General features: G+C 50.8%; 1 protein-coding gene across 9 annotated transcripts in view; it reads right to left on the reverse strand.

Annotated features, from left to right (window-relative positions):
- The window catches only part of Tox2 (TOX high mobility group box family member 2), a 117211-nt gene that overhangs the window by 77243 nt on the left and 19386 nt on the right, over positions 1–20582 (reverse strand). For 2 of the 9 annotated variants that reach the window (XM_041670052.1, XM_041670055.1), the window contains exon 1: positions 15949–16068. The exons of 5 other annotated variants lie outside the window; for them this stretch is intronic. In XM_041670052.1, coding sequence (XP_041525986.1) covers positions 15949–16068 — 120 coding nt within the window. Of the gene's footprint in view, positions 1–15948; positions 16069–16221; positions 16260–16472; positions 16573–20582 lie in introns of those variants that run through there. 2 more of the 9 variants (XM_041670059.1, XM_041670060.1) reach the window with 2 other exon arrangements.

Genomic DNA, 20582 nt, shown 5'->3' on the forward strand with positions numbered 1-20582 from the left:
ATCCAGGTTGTTGTGAGCGTGTGCCAGTGACCACGTTCCCAGACCCAGAGCTACGCCTGGGTATCTCATTAGAATCCCCTAGAAATTTCAAGGTTGCCCCACTGTAAAGATGAACAAGGTGAGATTCAGGGTAGTTGCGAGCTTGCCTTGAGCCAGCAAAGACTTTTAAACCTGGCCTTGATCCTGCGTACCAAAGCAGCAGCTGTGAAGAAACGGCTGATCCCCCGCTCTGCACAGAGACACGGGTCAAAGATGAAGGATGCACAGCTCTCTCTGCTCAACCAGTCACGGGGCACCAGGCAATGTGCCTGCGGTGATCTGAAGAGAAATGATCAAAGCGGCTTTGCTGCTCCTGCCAGGCCTGATGCAGCCTGTGACAACGCTTGGTCGGTCTGCTCAGACGAGGTTGAGCGCAAGAGGAGACAGTGACAGAGCGTGGCCGCTGTGATCTGGGCTCTGCTGAGATCACACACGGGGAGAAAGGCCTTTGCAGATGGAGGAGAACTGGCCTAACTAAGGGAACCCTCAGACTTGAGCAAACCCAGGCCCACCACCACATGGAGAAGTGCAATCACAGCTCATCCAGACACAGCTGCCAGGCTGTCAGGGTTCAAACGCTGGGCAGGCCGCATTCTCCACCCGCATGTCATGTTTACTTTTAGCCCATGACTCAGTCTTGCCTTCCTTGTCTGAAAAATGGGTATGGCCACCACTGAGATGAAGCAAGTCAAATCGCGAGGAGTGCTTGGAACCTTTTCTTACAGGTCAGAGAAAGCTATCGGCCACCCCTAGCTAAACAGCTTGGTTGAATTCTGTAGAGGGGCCTCCATTCCAGTTCTGAGGTCTTAAGTACGTCTGCCTATAGCATACAACCTGACATAAAACATGTAAGAAAGTCGGGCTATCAGGTGATTTTTTTTTTTTACCTACATGATAACTTGTTTTGCTTCTTAAATACAACTGTTGATTTCCCTCCAATGACATCAGCCTCCAAACTGATGCCCCTGCTCTGTTGTGCACAATTCTGGGTGTTTGTTCTTAATGGTACCCACGTTGGAAATCCAACACTCCGACTGAGGCCCAGAGAGGTTAGGGGTTTCACTTATGATCACACAGCCTTGATACCCAGGCTGAGTCATATGTCTAGGCTGTGCAGAACCCCCAAAAGCTCACTTTCTTCGGTGGTATAGTCACTGGTAAGTTCCCACATTCCTGTAAGTGACCCTAATTAAACTAATCAGCTCACCAGAAGGGGGAAAAGGAATGGAAGTAGAGAAGAAAGAGGACGGGGGTTGCAAGTATGAAAAGAGGATATAAAAGAGTAACGGGGAGCGAACACTGTCAAATACGTACGTACGCTTGTGAAAATGTCATTTAGAACTCATTAGGTATCCCTAATTTATACTAATTTAAAAAAACTCAAAAACAAAAGTCACACTGGTTTCCCACCTCAATTTCATGCAAGCTGTGTGACCAAAGCAGGTGACCTCATCACCCTCTGCTTTGAGTTTTCTTGGTTTATGAGGGGAGGCAAAGTCTTGGCCATAGCCTGGGAACAAGGGTCTGGGGATGGCCTTGTAGGCAAGCCCACAGCCCCGGGCCACTGGGGGACCCTTTTTCCCACTGCCCACAGAAGTGGTAGCATTTGTTCTGCCAATAAAACCATCAAGAAAATAGTGTGATGGCAATGGTACCATGGCTGCCAGGTGCCGGGCTCCTCTGGAAGGTGGACCGCATCTCCACCTCACAGATGGGGACACCTAGCCCTCCCACCTGACTGCTCACCAGCCTCCTAGAAATGTGCTTTGTCAACACCGAAGCGTTTGAGTACCAAACACACACCGGATCTCAAAGGCACCAGGAGAGAAAGAATGTCCGATACTCTGTCAATATTGTCATATTGATTACAAATAGAAATGATCCTTTAGCTGATCTGGGTCAACCAGAAGGCACAAGAAGTTAATTTTGCCTATCTCTTTTTACTTCCTTTGCATGTGGCTACAAGGATATTCAAAATAATATTATGTGGTTTGTCTCACATTTGATGTGTTTCTGTTTTCCCAGCATTGGTGGTCGGAACCCAGGGTTTCCCACATACTGCCCAGATGCTTTGTCACTAAGTTACAACCCAGCTCCATTTGCACTTTTTTCTACTTGACCATGCCCATCCACTATCTGCCCCAGACCCAGAGCTCTGGCCAGTGGAGACTCAGTATCAGCAGTAACTGAATCCAGTTCTCTGTCAATATGGGGAAACAGAGGCTCATCGAGAGAGAGTTGCAGAAGATAAGAGGCTGACAGAGTCACTCATTCATTCAACAAACGTCTTACGTCTTACGATGCGCTCTGAGTTCTAGGATGCAGCAGAAAACAGAGCCAAGGACCATGCTGCAATCCAGGGCTCTGCCTTGCCGCCATTTTACAGGATGGGGTGAGTCTGGCCTGGCCAGGTCATCCTGGGGCCAGAGCAGGAGACCGAGCAGAGGCTCCTTTCTCCCACAGTTGGCTCGGTGACAGATCTCTTGGCCTGCAGGTGGGTGCTCCAGTTCTAACCCGGAGAAGCCCCCTCCGTCAATACCACTGGTGTGTCCGAGTGTAGCACCTTCTTCAGCTGCAGCTGCCCAATGGGCATAGCATGGTGGCCTGGTGCTGCCTCTCGTACCTCGCAGATCGAGTACATTACCGCAGATTTATGGCAAAAATTATCCTCTCTCTCAGCTCCATTTAAAGCCATTTGGAGCTCGCTCCCGTCCCCGATTATAAATCTAATTGCACATTCCGAACAGACAAGCGCTCATTAAGCTTTAATTATGCACATGTTGTTTTCAACAAACATTTTCATTTGGCCGCTGCGAGGGGGAATGGTGCCAAGGGGGCTGCAGGCTTGGCTGCGGCTGCAGGGGGCCAGGGTTGGGAAGTAGGTCAGGGTGTGGTCAGAGGCGGTTGCCCAAGGGGCAGGGCTGGGAACCCATCAGACTGGGCCTAGGACCTGGTGATCTTCCACCTGGCTCCTCCGTGGGAGTCCTAACATATGTGTGCTCAGCTGCTCCCAGCCGGATCTGTATGTCTCCCCGGTCTAGCCTAAGCTATGCCAGGGAGCCTCTCTGAGGATGGGGAGAAGGGAAGCTAGGAACCCCCAACCCTCACAGTGCAGTTGGTACCCTTGATCGTCATCCCTGCCCCTCCACTCCAGACCCCATATCACCGCTTTCAGCCAAACCACCCTCCACTGAGGAAGGCTCCAAGTTTTTGTTGTTTCTTGGTTTCTAGACAGGGTCTTGCGATGTAGCCCACGCTGGCCTTGAACTCACAGCAATCCTTCTGCCTCGACATTCCAGGTGCTGGGATTTTAGGCATTCACTGCCCACTAAATGTCCGTTAAGAGGCAACATCCCTGAAGTAGTCCTCAAAGCACTCGACCATCTCCCTGCCAGCCCAACCACCCAGCCTGGGCTCACACTACAAACCAACACGTCCATGGCTCTCTTCTGCCATAGGGCGGCTCAGGCTCCTGCCAGCACCAAGCTGGCTGCATCCTGGGATTATATCGCTGCAGCAACTCTCTTCCCATCTCTTTCTACACAGCTGGTCCCTAGGCAGCTTCTCTGCTATCCCATCCAGAAGCCACGCCTAAGCCAGACTGACTGCCCCACCTGCAACGTCCCACATGCTGGGGACCTTTATAAGGTAAGATATCCGGTGACTTCTTCCAAGGAAGAAAGCGACTCGGTAGCTCGCTGAGTGACTATAGACAAGTCTTCTACTCTCTCTCGTATCTTTATATGTGTCTGGAAAGACTAAACAAACCCTATGGGTCCCTCCGTGGGCCCTTAAGTGTGTGCGTGTTCCTCCTTCCATCTGGAGTGCTGAGGGATAGAGGAGACCTGTCCTGGCAGGACCGCCATCAGGCAGAGGTGCCTAAGCGGTACACACTCAGACCCTGGAGGTCAGGGCGACAAGGACCCCAAAGCCCCTCCAAGATGTTTATGTCACATAAAAGTGAATGAAGTAAGCATAGATTTTCACCTAGAAGCCAGAGTTCCCTCAGCATCTAGGTGGCTCCCTGGAAACAGACTCTGAGGATGAAAAGCTATAGGTGGAAGCTCTCTGGGGTGCGCAGCAGGGAAGCCAGGAAGGAGGAGCCACAGTGGGGCATATGCAGCCTGTCCCAAGAGGACTAGGAGCCAAGATGGTCCTAAGGAGATGTCCCAGATCAGAGAGCCAAAAGCTGTGTTCAGGAATAGGCCAGCCTTTGGCTCTAGGCTTCCTCCTTCACCCGAAACCATCGCCAGGGTGATGCCGGACTGGAAGGTACCAGGAGCACGTAAGATGAGTGTCTGAGTCCTACAGAACTGGATGGATCCTGTGCCCACGTTAAGTAACTTGCATAACAATACCATAGAGCCTGCTGCATTGACGTGCCCACATTAACTCACTGGATCCTCTGAAACCCATAAGATAAGTTACCATAAGGATCCAGGCTTCCATTCTACAGGAAAGGGATGGAGAGCTCCAAGGGATGAGGTGGAGCAGCTTGCTCAAGACCACACAGCTAAGAAATAGGAGATACATGGTTTGAACTCAGAAAGACCATGCTCCCATGACCAGGGTAAGTCCCTTCTGAGCTCTTGCCCTGTCCTTCCCTGGAGACGGGCTGTGTTTAGCGGCTTAGAGCCCCAGGCTGCCAAGAACTGCCAATATTTGTGCCTGACAATGATCCATCTTGTGTGCGGTTGGGAACCAGTCCCAGAACAGATTTGTGCCAGAGACAATTAACTAAAAGCCGCAAGAGCCCTGTTGTAGGGTGGGACACTGTGGTGATGGAGGACGGGGGTGGGGGTGGGGGTGGGGCTGAGACAATGAGCGGCAGATGATCTGCAAGATATTTTCTGCCCAGTGCTGCAAAACAAGCCCCTCAATCATTCTACAAAGAGCTGGCATTGTTGGATGGGAAATATGTCAATGACAGTGCTCAGTGTTGGATCGCAGGGTGGTTTTAAAAAGAGAGAGAGTCCTTTGAAATTGTAATTCGACCTAGAAAGGCTTTTCTAGGTCACCTGAACCTGCCACTTGTGCATCTAACCCCAAAGTCAACAAAGACAAAATGCCAGGATCCCTTCCCGCTATCCAGCACCAACAGAGGAGCTCGTGTTTGTAAACACCGTCGGTAGATATTTAAAGCGCTGTGTTACAATCTGTCTTTGGACTGCCTGTGCGTGGAGAGGGTACCGGCTGCATCTCAGAAAGTCTGTAGACCTGGGTTCAAGTCCAGCCTCTGCACTTGACTGCTGTGTAGTTATGAGCAAGGATTTTGGCTCTCTGAACCTCAGATTCCTCCCCTGTAAAACAGGACTGGAAGCAGGTGTGGCTGCTTACTGCTGCAAATAGCTTTGGAAAGCCTGAGGCCAGAGAATCCTGAGTTCAAGGTCAGCCAACACTACTTAGTGAGGAAACAAAATGAGGCCACGAACCTGACAGTGAGCAGCAGTACACATGCCTTAGAGAGGCTAGCTTCCTCCTTTCATGTGGGCAACTTTCCAGGCCGAGGGCCACCCCTGGGTTCTTGACCACTGAACCCTTATGCTCCAGATCTTGGCTCTCTCCTGGAGCCTAAGGAAGCAGTGGGGGTGGGGGGCTGTCTTAACTGGCTTTTTCCCCTAAGAAAGCAGAGATGTAAACTACCGTCTACAGCACAGCCCATATCTACGAGTTACTCTAAACTTTCTTCTCAACTGTGCTGCCCAGTTCAGGAGAAATCATGAGGTGTCCAGGCCTTCAAACTTCTTCAACTTCAAATACTTCAAACTTCCCTAGGACAACCAGGGGCAAGGCTGGTGGATGGCCCCTCAGTTCTTGGCAATATCATATCAGGAGTTACCAACATCACAGTGTTGGATCCCCTGAGTCTGTGTGTGCCTCCAGAACGTTCTAGATACTGCCCCATTCCTATCAGAGCTCAAAGGCCTTTCCCAAGCCTTGACCTGAGCATTTGTGATATTGTAAGCCAGGTGTGGCTCTAAGGCAGCACCTGAAATACAGCCAGATCTCCAGGGAAGCCCAGGGCTCTCAGGACATCCTGGCCTTCAGAAGCAAGAAGCACTATGAAGGGGACTGGCCATACAAATGCAAGTGACAGACATCTGTCATATAGAGACAGAGTGATTCATAGGTAGACCGCTTGGGGGTGGAGTGAGAAAGCTGGTCTGTGTGTGTGTGTGTGTGTGTGTGTGTGTGTGTGTGCGCGCGCGCGCGCGTGCGCGCGCGCTAGGGGATGATGACTGTCTCCCAGTCACTGAGGTGGTTTCCAGTGCAGAATGGGAGAGATGGGACCAACAAGCACCAAAAAGAAAGATGAGGAAAGCTTGCATCACTGTTCACAGAGCAGGGGCAGGGAGCTCGCTTTGGTGAGAGGGTGAGACACTCTGCAGAGCAGCTGGCAAAGCAAGGTGGCAGTGACAGAAAATGAGAACATGCGTGGATCCAATGCCATTTTCTGACCTCTGCAGGCACCAGCACGCGTGTGATGCGCATATGTTCATATAGGTGTTATCTTATACACATAAAATAAATAAGTCTTTAAAAATTAAAAATTAAACACGTATGTGTGCGTACACATATGTGTGTGCATGCATGCGTGTTGGGGGTGGATGTTAATGGTGGTCTCTTCCTTAATAGCTTTCTACCTTAACTTTTGAGACAGGGACTTTCACTGAAGCCATGGCTGCGCGAGGTAGCCAGCAAGCCTCAGGGACCCATGTCTCAGGCTCCTCAGTGCTGGGCTACAGGTGTGTACCAACACATCTAATTTCTTTGTATACAAGGGTGCTAGTGATCTGAACTCAGGTCCTCGTGACTGCAGGGCAAGAACTTACGCACTGTGTCGACTGAACCATCTCCCCAGACCCAAAATAAGGACTTTACAGCAACAAAACAGAGGAGCAAACTGAGAAAGTTAGCCCAAGGAGGTGAGGAAACAGCATCCCTCTGTGCTAGGATCCATGAGACAGTCTTCACACAACAATCCCATTTGACCCTGTGACAGCCTTGGGGGGGGGACATGACATTCTACAGAGGAGAAAACTAGTGGAATATCATCCTTAGGCTGCGGGGTCACACAACAGGACTGTGGCAAAGCCAACACAAAACTCCGCCAAAAGTCACGCTCATAACAACTCCTTTATTTAGTCTCTCCTTTTGGAAGCAAAGAGATAAAGACCAATTATTTAATAAACACAAGACATCGGGCTTGTCCTGTTTGGGAACGTTAAGTAGATAACCACAGCAAGCCACCAACCTCAAGCACGGCAGAAGGGGTAAGAGTTAAGTACACAAAGCCACGTTGGAGGGGAACAATCAGAGGAGAGAACACTGTGTTTATCAGATCCGCAGAGGCGCGGCAACTTCCTCAGCCCTTGAAGCAACCACGGAGGAAGAGATTGACATGTTCAAATATACACGCATTAATATCTTCTGTGGAAGGAAACGCAATAAAACTGAAATGAAAAGGACATCAGACTAAGAAAATATCAGCACCGACGACGAGACAGTTAATATATACGATGTAGAAATGGCTCCGTCAACTTCGACAGAAAGCAAGATGCTGCTAGACAAAAAGACATAAGATTCAAACAGGAAAGTCGCCGAGAGGCAACATTCCAAGAAATGAATGCAAGGGGGAGTGTGTGCTTGTTTAAGTGGCAATGGAGAAATGCACATGGACCAAGCCAGCAATTGTGGAACTAGCATATTTTACATCACACACAAATGTCTTTAGGTGACAAGGGAAAGTACCCAAGACCCTTGCCTATATCTGAAGCCATTCCCTCCTCCCACTGCCCAACTGCTTCAAGGACACCCCAGTATCTATGAGGTACAGAGAAATCTTTGTCCTCCTGAAGCTTAGGATCCAATGGTGGAGTCAGAAGCAGGAGTTCAAATCAGAGTGAGTGGCAGGCTTGCTGGAGCCTTGACAGGGTCCATGCTGGAAGCAGAGCGGGCAAGGTGAGGGGGGTGAGGACATAAGATGAGAAGGGGGGGTTGGGGATGAGCCATCCCCAGGCCTGGGAGCTGGAAAGAGAGAAGGGCCCACTCAAGGACTGGGAGTGGCAGTGGCAGGAGGATGGAAGAGACATGGGGACAGAAAAGCAGAAGGAAAGGAGCAACTGGGCTAAAAGTAGGGAATGGACATAGTGGGCCAGAATTTGAGCCATGGTTGAAAGAGCAGCTGCAAATGGTCCTGGGGGAGAGCTGCGACTGCCCATGAATGAGCAGAAACAGCTGTGGTCCGAGGGTGGGGCCAGGAGAAGATTCTGTGTCTGGTGTGTACACAGAAGAAATCCTGGATACTACACCAGTAAGCAGGGGCTGGGGGGATGGCTCAATTGCTCCATAAAGTGCTTACAAACATAGGGACCTGCATCTGATCCCCAGGACCCACATAAAAAGCTGGGCATGGCAGCACATGCCTGTAATCCCAGTTCTGGGGTGATGAATATGGGCAGATCTCTGGAGCTCCCTGGCCAGCCTTGCCAAACTGGTGCCAGTTCTGTGAGAGACCCTGTCTCAAAAGCGAAGATGGGAAGCATTTGAAGAGGACACCTGAAGTCTGGACCACTGATTAACCACACATATATATGCACACACTCGTACACACGTGCACGCGCGCGCACACACACACACACACACACACACACACACACACACACACACACGCCACCACCACCACTACCACCATCACCACCAGCAACTGTAGCAGTAGCAAACGGAACAGCAGAACCATGCCTCTGAAGGAGAAGCACACACTGATGGCCAGAACAGGAAGTCTGCAGCCAGAACAAAAGCAGCACAGCCCCAGGATTTTGCAGAGCTGGTGCTGAGAGGCTCAGGGGTAAATGAAACAGGGCAAAGGCCCCACTCAGGGGACAGAAAGGGGGTGACTCATGCTGGTGGCAACCCCTAATTTCCTTTCCTTGGTCACAACTTCCTTTTTATTTCTTTTTCTGACAATTCAAAAGAAAAGGATTTTTCCTTTTAAATTCACAGCAGTAAGGTTTACATGTGTGGGCTCTTCCTGCCCTGGGGTTTAACCTCTGCCCTGAACCAGCAGAACCCAACTTAGCCCCAGGGGACAGAGAGGATGTGGGCTACTGGGAAACTGAGAACAAAGTGTGAGGTTCCAGGCACGGCGGGGCTGGAGGGAGCAAGACTCAGAGCTCCTTACCAGCCAGAACCCGTGCTATTCCAGAATTCAGAATCCTCTTGGTTGGCTTCCAGAAGAGCAAGACAGTGACACACGAAGCCAAACGCATTTGCATTCGCAAATCGGGAGGTGAGTATTTACACAAGCGGGCGGTATTACATGTACAGAGCCATGCTGCAGCCAGGCCAGGCTTGAGGGCCAAAGGAGCTGGCCGTATATTTACAAAACGAGGTTTGATCACAGAGGCCTATTGCTCCCTCTGCCCATCAGAGGCTTCCGATAAAGAAGTTTTTGAGTTGAACCAAGTACCATTATCTTTGCATCTGTCCCTTGCCGCTTCCAGCCCCTCCTTGCTAGGGGACCATCTGCCTGAATGTTCACTGTACAGCTGGGGACTGAAATTCAGAAAAACCTGCTCACAGTCTCTAAGTGACTGGCCTGGGCTCTGAACGTGATCTGGCTGCCAGCTTGCCCCATACCCTCCTGTGTTCAGCCCCAAGAGGCTGAAGTATCAGGCAGAGCAGGGGACACAGAACCCCGTGAGAACACAGAGGTGGGCATGCTCCGTCGGAGCTGATGGAGCTGCCCAGACAAACCACTGTAAAATGACTAGTGCAAAACCACACGGGCTGGTGGGGGCTCCGACGTGGAGTGCTTGCCTAGCGGTACATGGCCTGGGCTCTATCCCCAGCAAAACCACAAACGGACCAAAGCCAAACAAATAGTGACGACAACAACACACAAGTTATCTTCTCATAGCTCTGGAAGCCGGAAGTCCCAAGCTCATCCTTCAGGCTTCAAACCATGTCAGGGAAGGCAGCTCCAGAGGGTCCAGGGGGGCCGGGCGATGGTGGCGCACGCCTTTAATCCCAGCACTCGGGAGGCAGAGGCAGGCGGATCTCTGTGAGTTCGAGACCAGCCTGGTCTACAGAGCTAGTTCCAGGACAGGCTCCAAAGCCATAGAGAAACCCTGTCTCGAAAAACAAACAAAAAACAAAACAAAAACAGAGGGTCCAGGGGGAAATGCATTTCTTGCACCCCCAGCTTTTGGTGGCCACCTGCATCCCTTGGCCTGTGACTCCCTTCTTCACCTTCAAAGCACAAGGCCCACCGCTTGTCTCCTGGCGTCATCTCCTGCCTCAGACTCCCCTGCTCTGCATCTCTCTCAGGAGCTACCTAGAATGACTGGGCCACCAGGAAAGCCAGGACAATCTCCACAACTTATGGTCTTTATCTTTATTATATCTGCGAAGCCTGTTTTGTGCCATGAGGTGACAGGATTCAGAGATCAGGACACGGATGTATCAAGGGTATATACTTTCAGCCAACACTGGGTAAGTTCCCTCAGGCTGTGGGTTAACTGTGCCTCTACCCAGAGACAGCCAGGAAATCCCACCATGGTAGATTTGACCATAGTGCTTCGGTGTCTTTCATTCCTCTCTTTTCAACATTGGGATCCTAGGTCTAGGTTCCCCCTTATGATGGTGCTGGCTTAGACCAATGGACTAGGAGCAGAAACAAATGGTCTCTACTTATAGAAGTGAGGAACGGCAAACATAGGAACTCCAGGCTGGCTCTGCAGGAGTCATAGGACTCTAGAGGTAGACAAAACTGACCTTCACCCTGAGTGACTCCATGGGGCAGAGCCCGACACCTACTTCTCTGCTAACTGCCATGGAACATGTGGGAGGCACCAAAATATACCATACTACTCACTGAGATGAAGAAGGAGTGGGAGGGGTAAAAGAGAGCAATGGGGGTGAATATAATATTAAAAATAAATTATCCGCCGGGCGGTGGTGGCGCACGCCTTTAATCCCAGCACTCGGGAGGCAGAGGCAGGCGGATCTCTGTGAGTTCGAGGGCAGCCTGGTCTACAGAGAGAGTTCCAGGACAGGAACCAAAAGCTACGGAGAAACCCTGTCTCGAAAAATCAAATAAATAAATAAATAAATAAATAAATAAAATTATCCTTGTGATAAATGACTGAGTTTTGGGGGCTGCTTGTTACTGAGGCATAGCCCAGCCTAATACATTCTGAATGAACAGCCTCTTACTGACCTTCTACTACAAAGAAAAGACTTCACAGAACTGATACAAAATCCTGCAAATTAATCAAGATCAGAAGAATCATTACTCACTGAACATACAAGAAAACTGAAATGCAGAGGCAGAGGCGATGGCCACACAGCTGAGAAGTGAGAGAGCTGGGTCTAGCCAGAGGAGTGAGGTCCCAAAGCCAAACACATGAGCCAGGCACAGTGTCACTTCTGTGATCCCAGCACACAGAGAGCTGAGGCAGGAGAACGGAGAGTTTGAAGTCAACCTGGACTCCATAGCAAGATCCTCTCTCAAAAGCCAATGAACAAAGTCAAACTCCTAACGACACTAAAAATCAACTCTTGCAAGGTATAATATGGGATTCCAGAACCTGGTCTGGACCCAGACATCTATCACTTCAGGGTCAGCAGGGACTTGTGCTCAAAGCTAATAAAATCCTGATGCCAGAGTCCTAAAGCCCCTGAAAACATACCAAACCCAGCTTGGCCTCTTCTGGTGGCCCTGATGGTTCTTCATACCCACGTGTGTCCATGAACTGAAAGAATATTTATTGAGTATCTGGTTGGTGCCAGACCCTGCTATAGGTATCTAGGGAGTAGCAGTGGGGCTCACTGTACTGAGCTGAAGAAGCCATCAATATTCAGAAACAAGTGGCTCACACAGCACATTAGAAGGCTGAACACACATGGAAGGGAGGCAGTGAGCAGGTGAGGAGAACATGTAAGCCAGCCAAACTGGACTTTTAGGACAAAGTTCAGAAAGATGGACAGTGGGGGGAAGGGGAGCAGCCAAGATGGCGCAGCCTTGGAGCCTGGAGCATGGAGATGCTGCATCCAGGCCTTCATGTGGAGTGTGCAAATGTCACCGCGGTCAGCAAGGGGACATCAGGGTGGACAGAGCAGGCCGGGAAAGGGAGCAGAGGCCAGAAAGAGGATGGGAGGCAAAGCACGCCCACAGACAATATTGAGATCACCCTCCCCAGAGAGGAAGCCAACAGCTGTCCACAGGCTTATCTGATGCTGTGGTTGAGGGAGCAGCAAGGGCAGGCGCGAGGGCCGCTTCACGAGCACCTCTGAGCAACCTCATCCCCTGGAGGCAGCTGGCATCCGCTGGGCCTGTGGCTTCCTCTGTGGCTTCCGCATCACAGGGTGCCCTGGTGGCTGCTATTTTTGCCCCCGTTTAGAGCCCTGTGGCACATTCTTCTGTGTGGGGGCACCGAGGGCTAATGTGCCTAACCTCTCTTCAAGTTTTCTCTGCTTGGAGTGAATGGAAGAGACCATTTAAATGTTCCAAGTGTCCCAGGGGAATAATTACACCCGGCAAGGAAAAGGGATGTGTGATACATGCCATCTTGTTGGTTCTCATGCACGCTCAGAGAGGTTAGGCCACACAGCCACGTCAACCACAGACTGAGGATTCTGAAGGGGTCTGTCTATGGGGCCTGACTTACTACTGCAGGGCATTCTTCCCCACATCACATAGGCCTATGTGAGTTCGTCCCAAGGGGAAATGCCCAACAGGTAAGAAAATAAAGATGCATAGTCCACGGGTGAGATCCTTGGGGGGATTACAACATGCACAGAGACAATCAGGGGGGCCTTTGGCAAAGCCTTAATATCCTGACCAGCTCTGCAGATTAGTGGAGGTTGGGGGGTCTAACGGAAACCTAACGGAAACACAGGAGCCTGAAGATTTAAGAAGTAGGAGACAGGGCAGCCTGGCTGAGGAAGGAGCTTTAACAACCTTCAGACAAGATCCTAGAGGAAGCAGGAACCCCTGAGTGTGGAAGTGGATGATCCCCAGGCAGGCAGCGGAGGCTTCAAGATAAACACAGTGGTGTGGAGGAGCAGCCTGCTGTTTCCAAGAGTCCACAGCAGGGACGGACACATTAAAGCAGTTCACTGAGCTGGCTGCAGGGAGGGCAGATTCTAATGGGAAAGTTAAGGACAGGAGGCTCCTGAAGTCACCCAGGTGGCAGATGATGGAGCTTTGAAGGGACAGCCAGCATCACGGATGGATTAGCTACAACAAGGTGGAAGAGGGGTCAGATTGCATCCAGGTCTGTGCCTAAGTTTCCAGTGGGCAGTAAGGGTCACTAAGAGGGGTGGGATAAAGGGCATGGTAGGGGTGAATCAAGAGAGGGCTGCCCCCAGCCTCGGCTCCTCCAGGATGAGCCCTGCAGGGTGTCCGTGCTCAGCCCATGCTCACATCCTTCATGGGCCATGAATGGCCTTGGAGCCTCAATAGCTCTTCAGATGTAGGGAAGTGATATGGACTTCCTAGCTAGCAAAATACCCTTCCCCCCTCATAATTGCTGCTCTGGCGATGTCATTGGTGTGGTAGCCCCCCTCGAAAATGACCCCCAGAGTCCAAGAGAGGCAGGAATCCACCCACCTGTGACTATTTTTCAGGCCCCTGTCGGGTCACAGGGCAGCCACAGCTGGGTCTGAGCTGCCCCCTCCAATGGCGCCCACCTCAGTACCTGATCTCAACAATGATAGGCTGGTTCCTTTAGAAGGCAGCTGAGAAGGGCATAGAGGACCCTGTGGGCCTCAGACAGGAAGTTAATCTCCAGCAGGAAGCCCACTCTAACCGTGCCCTTCACACCAGTGACCACCAGCACAGGAGAACAGGAGCCGTTGGTGGGACCAGCTGGAATTATTTCTCTGAGGAGCTTGCCAGGGAAGGCACAATGGCCGGACTTCACGCTCCAGTCACCTTCCTTCTTCATAGGAGCCTTCAGTGGGAATCTATCACATGTCAGTCTGTGGTGGACACCGAGCCTCACCCAAAGCTCCCTGGGTTCCCTTCCCTAGGAAGGGGTGACATCTTTATTCATGAAGCACAGCACTAGGCTCTGCGTTTCTTGTCCCTTGTCCTCTTAACCTGTCGTTCTGTAGGACTGGAGAGGTAAAGTGACCTATCTGAGGCCACACAGCGATCCCATGGAAAGGAGACCTGCTCCAAGCCAGTTTCCGTTCCTGGCAAGAAGTTCTCGCCTTCTAAGCCACTCCCTGTACCCAGCCCAGACCCCTAGCACACAGGTGACAATCAGCAGCTGGTGACTGACTGTCCCTGGAAGACTTAAACACCAGTTTACCTACAAGTCTTCAGGGAACTGTAAGAAGTGTTCAGCTAAGGGTCAATTCTGGTTCCAGGAACAGCAAGTCCCATAGTGCCTTCCCTTCCCCATAGGGGAAGCCATGGGGGTGATCAGAGCCCCACCCAGAACACAGAGCCTCCCACTCTAGACACACGGGGAGGCTCTGTGGACACACATGCTTGTACCAGACCATGTGTCCCACCAAGTGTCCGACCTCCTCCCCAGCTGAGCTGTTCTGGGCCATCCATCCCTTCAACATGGATGGAGGTCCTTCTAGCTGCTAGCCTAAGTATGAGTGACGTATGTATGACTGTGTGTACACACACATATGTGCACACACCATCACAGAGAAGGTACCAGCGCCCACTTTGCAGGTATGAACACCGAGACTCAGGCAGCTTGAAGAGCCCATGCTATGTCACAGACTACTCAGGGTGAAGTTAGGATTTGAATGTGGTCACTAACCCAGGCCATATTGCTTGACAGGCACCCATAGCTATTCCTGCCCTGGTCCGCAGACTGCGAGACCTTCCCTGGACAATTTGTTGTGACTCTATGGGGACCAGGAAGGATGCTCTCAGGAGGCCTGAGGGATGCCGGTTCCTGGTCTCTCTATGCTCCCCTGATGTTCCACACGAGGAGACATGGGCCTGAGCTGTCAGCTTCCATTTCTGGGATGCACACGCATGAAACCAGATCCCCAACAATGGCTGTGGGAAATGAGAGTGCCAGAGGATCAGGCCTTCTGCTCTAGGTATAGCACTGTTAACAGCAATGAGTCGTGGCTCCCCCCTCCCCCCGCTCCCCCCTCCCAACTAGGTCTCCTCCCTAGGGACTGCTGGGAAATGCCACTGACAGGATCCTCTTTCACCTGCTACATTGTGCGTCTGCCCCTGGGGACGTGACTATGCTCCTTTCCTTGTCACTGCTTCTGTCTCCAAAAGGGTGGCCATGGAGAGCCCAGCTGGTGGTTTCTTGTATCCTTACTTGACAAGAGGAAAAGCGGCCTTTAGTAAATGAAGGGAGAATTTTGATTGCTTCTCCAGTCTCCCAAATCTGATTCCTGGTACCATCTATAGCTGCACCACACCCCTTTCTCAGAAGACCCCCTCCCACCCTCCAGCCCAGGGTCTTCTAGGTCCTTACATCTTATGGGCTGTCACCATCTCTGCTCTCACTGCTTCCTGTCTAAGTGAGCAAGACCCCGCCCCAATCTACTCCCACCCCCCACAAGCACCTACCTCCGGTGAGGCCTGCTATATGTGAGTTGAATGCAAGATGAATGAATACATCAATATATGTATGAATACATGAAGAAACACATGAAGGAATGAATGCTTCCTGAGTACCCTGGGCATCCAGACTGGTGGCTAATCCTATTCAGCAGAGCCAATGCACGCAGAATTTCTTATCAGAGAGGAAGAACCATCGCCAGGCCCTTGGACCCTGCATAGCATCCTCGCTGCAGAACGTGGCAGGCACCAGTTCCTGCCTGGCCCCCCCCAGGATCCAGCATCACCCATCGTGGCCCTACAGAGCCAGCCTGAGCACCTCCACCCCTGAAGCAGCGGACAGCGCTGCTTACCTTCAGCAGAGACGCACCTGCAATGCACCAGTGTCTTGAGAAGAGCCTGAGCCTCATTCCACAGAAGCCCAGGCAGTGAGAGAACGCGCCCGTGACAGCCTCTGTGAGATGCTGCTGCATAATCAGCAGAGAAAGAGAAAAAAAATGCCAGAAATAGACGCTTTATAAGCCCTCCTGACGACTCTTGGCCCTCTATTGGCTGGAGGCCCGGCACCCCCGCGCCTCCCCCCATCCCATTCCTACAAGGTGAAACGGAAAAACCTGTTATTTAACCTCTTTGATCCAAATCCATCTTCTATCCCAATTTGGGCCCACATGTTTGGAGCGCCACGCCAGGGCTCCGGGAGCAGAAGAGAAGGCAGCCCCGCTCTCTGTCACCCTGGTTTCAGAGGCATGCTGCTTGGGAGAAGTTGCTGCACCCGAAGGCCCTTGAGAAGGCAAATTGGCAGCACCTGTGAAGGTGCGGAATCTGCACACCTTTCATCCAGCAATTAGACTCCTGAGCACCCACGCTGTGGCAATACCTGCAGCCCTCATACAGGCACGCGGGAGAATGTTGCTCATTATGCGAACCGGAGGTGGGATGAGCGTCTGAAGCCCGAGCCGACTGAACACAAAAGACACATCCTTCTATGGACCAGGGTGGATGGGGCTCGTCTGCGGGTGCCAATTCGGAGGAACTGGTCAGAAGAGAAAGTGAAGGGCACGGTCCTGTTTTTACAAAAGATATGAACTCTCTGTGTGTGCATGTACATGTGTACATGTGTGTTCACATGTGCGTGGATATTTATGTGTGTGGCATGTGTGCACGCGTGCATTGGGGTGGAAGTATGTGCACTTGGAGTCATATTGTCAAGGGCACCAGGCTGTTAGCTGTGATTCCCCACAAATCAGGAGGAGGAGTCTCCACTGCTACTTCTGTTATTTTTTTTTTTTTATTGCACAGGCAGAAAACGTTACATACGTAACAAAATACAAACATGGAAATCTCCCTGTTAATCACTCTTGCTAAAGTTAGGCCAAGGGGTCAATGTTACCCATTACAAGGAAATGAGGCTTGAGTATGTATAGACTCCAAGCTTTATGGACTACCTAGTAATCTTATTAGCTTTCATGTAAACACAGCTAAATTAGGGTTCCATGAAGAATATGGACTCCAGAAGGAGGGAGCTGGGTTCAAATTCTGGCTCTTCTGGCTGGGACAGCTGACTTCCCTGGGCCTCAGTTTCTCAGTCTATAGAATGGGAAGAGTAATGTTTGCTGGATGCCATAAACTATGGTCTATGCTGTTACATGGATGGGATGTTTTGGGAACACACCAGAGCAACAGAAACACGGGTGCTGCCAAAGCTAATAGTGTTCCCAGGCCTGAGAAAGAAGAGCTCTGGGGAATCCCACCAGTCAACACTGGTAACAATGATTGGCTCAGGGACAAACAAGGGCCAGGGCATAGCAAATCCAGGTGATAAAAGGGCCAGTGCCCAGAGTGAGCAGGAGGGAGCTGTGGAATGGGGGTGGAAAGGGTCTAGTTATGTGATTCTGAGCCTTTCTCCTGCTGTTTCCTCTGCTGGTAACAGTCTTCCCCAGACTTTCCCACCCTTCCAAATCCTCTCCAAGAGCTTCCATCCTGAGGGAGCTCCTGTGGGACAATGCTTTTGTACACTGTAAAGATTTGTCACTCATATTGGTTTAATAAAACACTGATTGGCCAGTAGCCACGCAGGAAGTAGAGGTGGGGCAACCAGACTAAGAGAATTCTGGGATGAGGAAAGGCAGAGAGCCAGTCACCAGCAAGATGCAGAGGAAGCAAGATGAGACTGCCTTACTGAAAAAAGGTACCAAGCCACGTGGCTAAACATAGATAAAAATTATGGGTTAATTTAAGTTGTAAGAGCTAGTTAATAATAAGCCTGAGCTAACAGACCAAATAGTTTATAATTAATGTAAGTCTCTGTGTGTTTCTTTGGGACTGGGAGGGACAGAAACTCTCATCTCCAGGGAGCCCCTCTGATCTCTCCAGCATGGAGCTATATTCCCACAGCATGCCTCTTTAGTCACGCCTGTTTTGTTTCTGTATTTAATGTGTGTCTTCCCCCATGAGATTCTCATCTCCAAGATGCTTGGGACTGTCTTAGTCATCTCTAGATCCAGCTCCTAGATAAGGCCTGATACCTAGTAGGCATTCAAGACAGAGAGCACACAGCCATGGCTCTAAGGTCAAAGCCAAGCACTGGCCCTCATCTGAAGGAAAAGAAAGTGTGAAGTATGTTATAAAGACCAATAAAAATTTCAGAGGAGCACTGAAGATGTTAAAGCATATTAAGGCTTAAGGGCACCACAAGAAACTATCTGTCGTGGCTGGAGAGATGGCTCAGTAGTTAAGAGCACTGCCTGCTCTTCCAAAGGACCCAGGTTGGATTCCCAGCACCCCATGGTGGCTCCCAACCATCTGTAACTTAGTTCCAGGCAATCTTGTGCCCTTTTCTAGCCCCTATGGGCACTGCACACTCATGGTACAGACAATACATGCAGTCAAAATCCACGTCCACATAAAACAAAAATAAATAAGAAGCTATCCGTGAATATTTACATAAACTTAAGATGACAAAGAACTGTCTGGGCTCAAATTCATGTGGATAAGGGTAGTCATTGTATCACTATTTATAATAACATGGAAATCAGGTACTCCACAGGATGGGTTTTTTTGAAGCATGACTTTCCGTACAGTATAATGCTATGCAGTCAGGGAAAAATAAGCAGAATTTGTTGACGTGGAAAGGAGCACATGTATCTTACTGAACATCAGGAAATGTGTTCTTCAGCAATGGGGGACTCTGCTGAATCTGGCGTGTGACATCGTAGATAAAGGGCGAAAGTGAAAATCCTCTCGTCGTCATTCACCATTCACTCAGCCACTCAACACATCTGCTCTCTCTGCCCGCCCGCCCACCGCGCTGTGCCGGTCAGGGTTCCCAGGAGGAGGCAGGTAGTGAACAGGATAATGTCTCCACCCTCCAAGGCATCCTTGCTCACATGGGACACCCATAGGTATAAAATCTTGACTGCTCAAACTAAGGGATACAGGGCTCTGGAGACAGCTTAGTTGGTGACATGTTTGCTGAGAAAGCATGAATATGTGAATTCAATCCCTAGAAACCACCAATCCTAGCTGGGCACAGGCCTACATGCTAATAAGCCCACCCACCTCATTGGAGAGGCAAAGACAAGCAGATAATGGACTCATTGGCCAGCCAGATTAGTCTAAGCAGTGAGTTTCAGGCCAACGAGAGACCCTGTCTCAAAAAACCAAGTGGATAACACCTGGGGACAACGCTCAAGTCACCCCCTATGTATGCGTGCACACACATGCTTGCACACTCGGAGGGATTACAACAAGGAGCAGAATCAGGGTGCACAGGCACTCCTTCACTTACAAAAATACCCGGTAAGCTGAAAATATCCTAAATCGAAAACCTACTGCAGATGCCACGGCTCAGCCCAGGCCACCTTAAACAGGTGCAGGACACTTACGGGCACTGTGGCTGAGTGTCTCAGGGAACAGACCGGCTGTTGTCCTCACAGAGATCATTAGGATGGGTCCCCAGCCTCTGGGCACATTTTGGCTTTCACACCATCTTGCTTTGCTTTGCGTTGGTTTTGGTATTTGTTTGCTTTGAGACAGTCTCACTCTGCAGCCCAGGCTGACCTCAGACTCACAATTCTCCTTCCTGCCTTCACTTTCCAGGTGTTGGGGTTACAGACAGGGGCCACCAATCCGTGCTGCTTTTGCATGATTGCGAACAAGAGAAACCTCGGGTCTCACTGTTAGTCAGGGACAATCTGGTTAGAGAAAGTGGGTGCATTTGAAGAGGCTACAGCAGGTTAACCTGGGATAATCCCAGGAAGTTCTTACAGTCTTCTCCCAGTCCTGAAATCCTCCCCTGACACCCTGTCTCTGGGGGATGGTATCACTCTACGGGGCCAAGGCCAGGATGACTGGACTGGGTTTTTCTGCCCTTGCTGAGAGGCAGGATTCTGGGTATGGTCCCACACACATGCAAAGGTGACAGTGAGCTTCCCAGCCATGATTTCCACACCTCGAATGTGCCAGCAACAGGGCTGGACAGGGCTGGGATGGGTATCCCCCTACCCCAGCAGGTTAAATACCGGGGCTTCCTTGACAAGGTGAACCTCAGAATGTGGGTCAGTCCCACTCCAGGCCCACTGCTCTCTGCTTAGCATTGAACACATGGCCAAGGCACCCAGGGCGGGCTGGGGGAGCTGCAGCTGGCACGGATGGGGGAGGGGCCTTGCACCTGGAGGCCCCCAGCATTTTTTTTTTTTTTTTTGAGATACTTAGCTGCTGGGTGGCTATGGTTCAAAACAGAGACACAGCCTAGAGATGACTCAGCTTCCTGTGGAGGGGCTGTGGCCTGCTGGGAAGACATTTCCATTTCTGCCCTCTTCTCTAAAACCCAAGAGACAGCTCTTGATGTGTGCTCACGGGGAGAAGGAGGTCATTCCCAGAGTAAGGGGCAGGGACCACCACAGCCTGGCTCTGGGGCCAGCTCATCTGGGTTCAAACTTCGGACCCTAGACTTCCTTGTTCAGAAACCTCTCTGGGCCTTTGTTCA

The sequence above is a fragment of the Microtus oregoni genome, unplaced genomic scaffold (assembly GCF_018167655.1).
Source record: "Microtus oregoni isolate MIOR12 unplaced genomic scaffold, Mior012 000020F_ref0000438, whole genome shotgun sequence".
NCBI classification, from domain to species: domain Eukaryota; kingdom Metazoa; phylum Chordata; class Mammalia; order Rodentia; family Cricetidae; genus Microtus; species Microtus oregoni.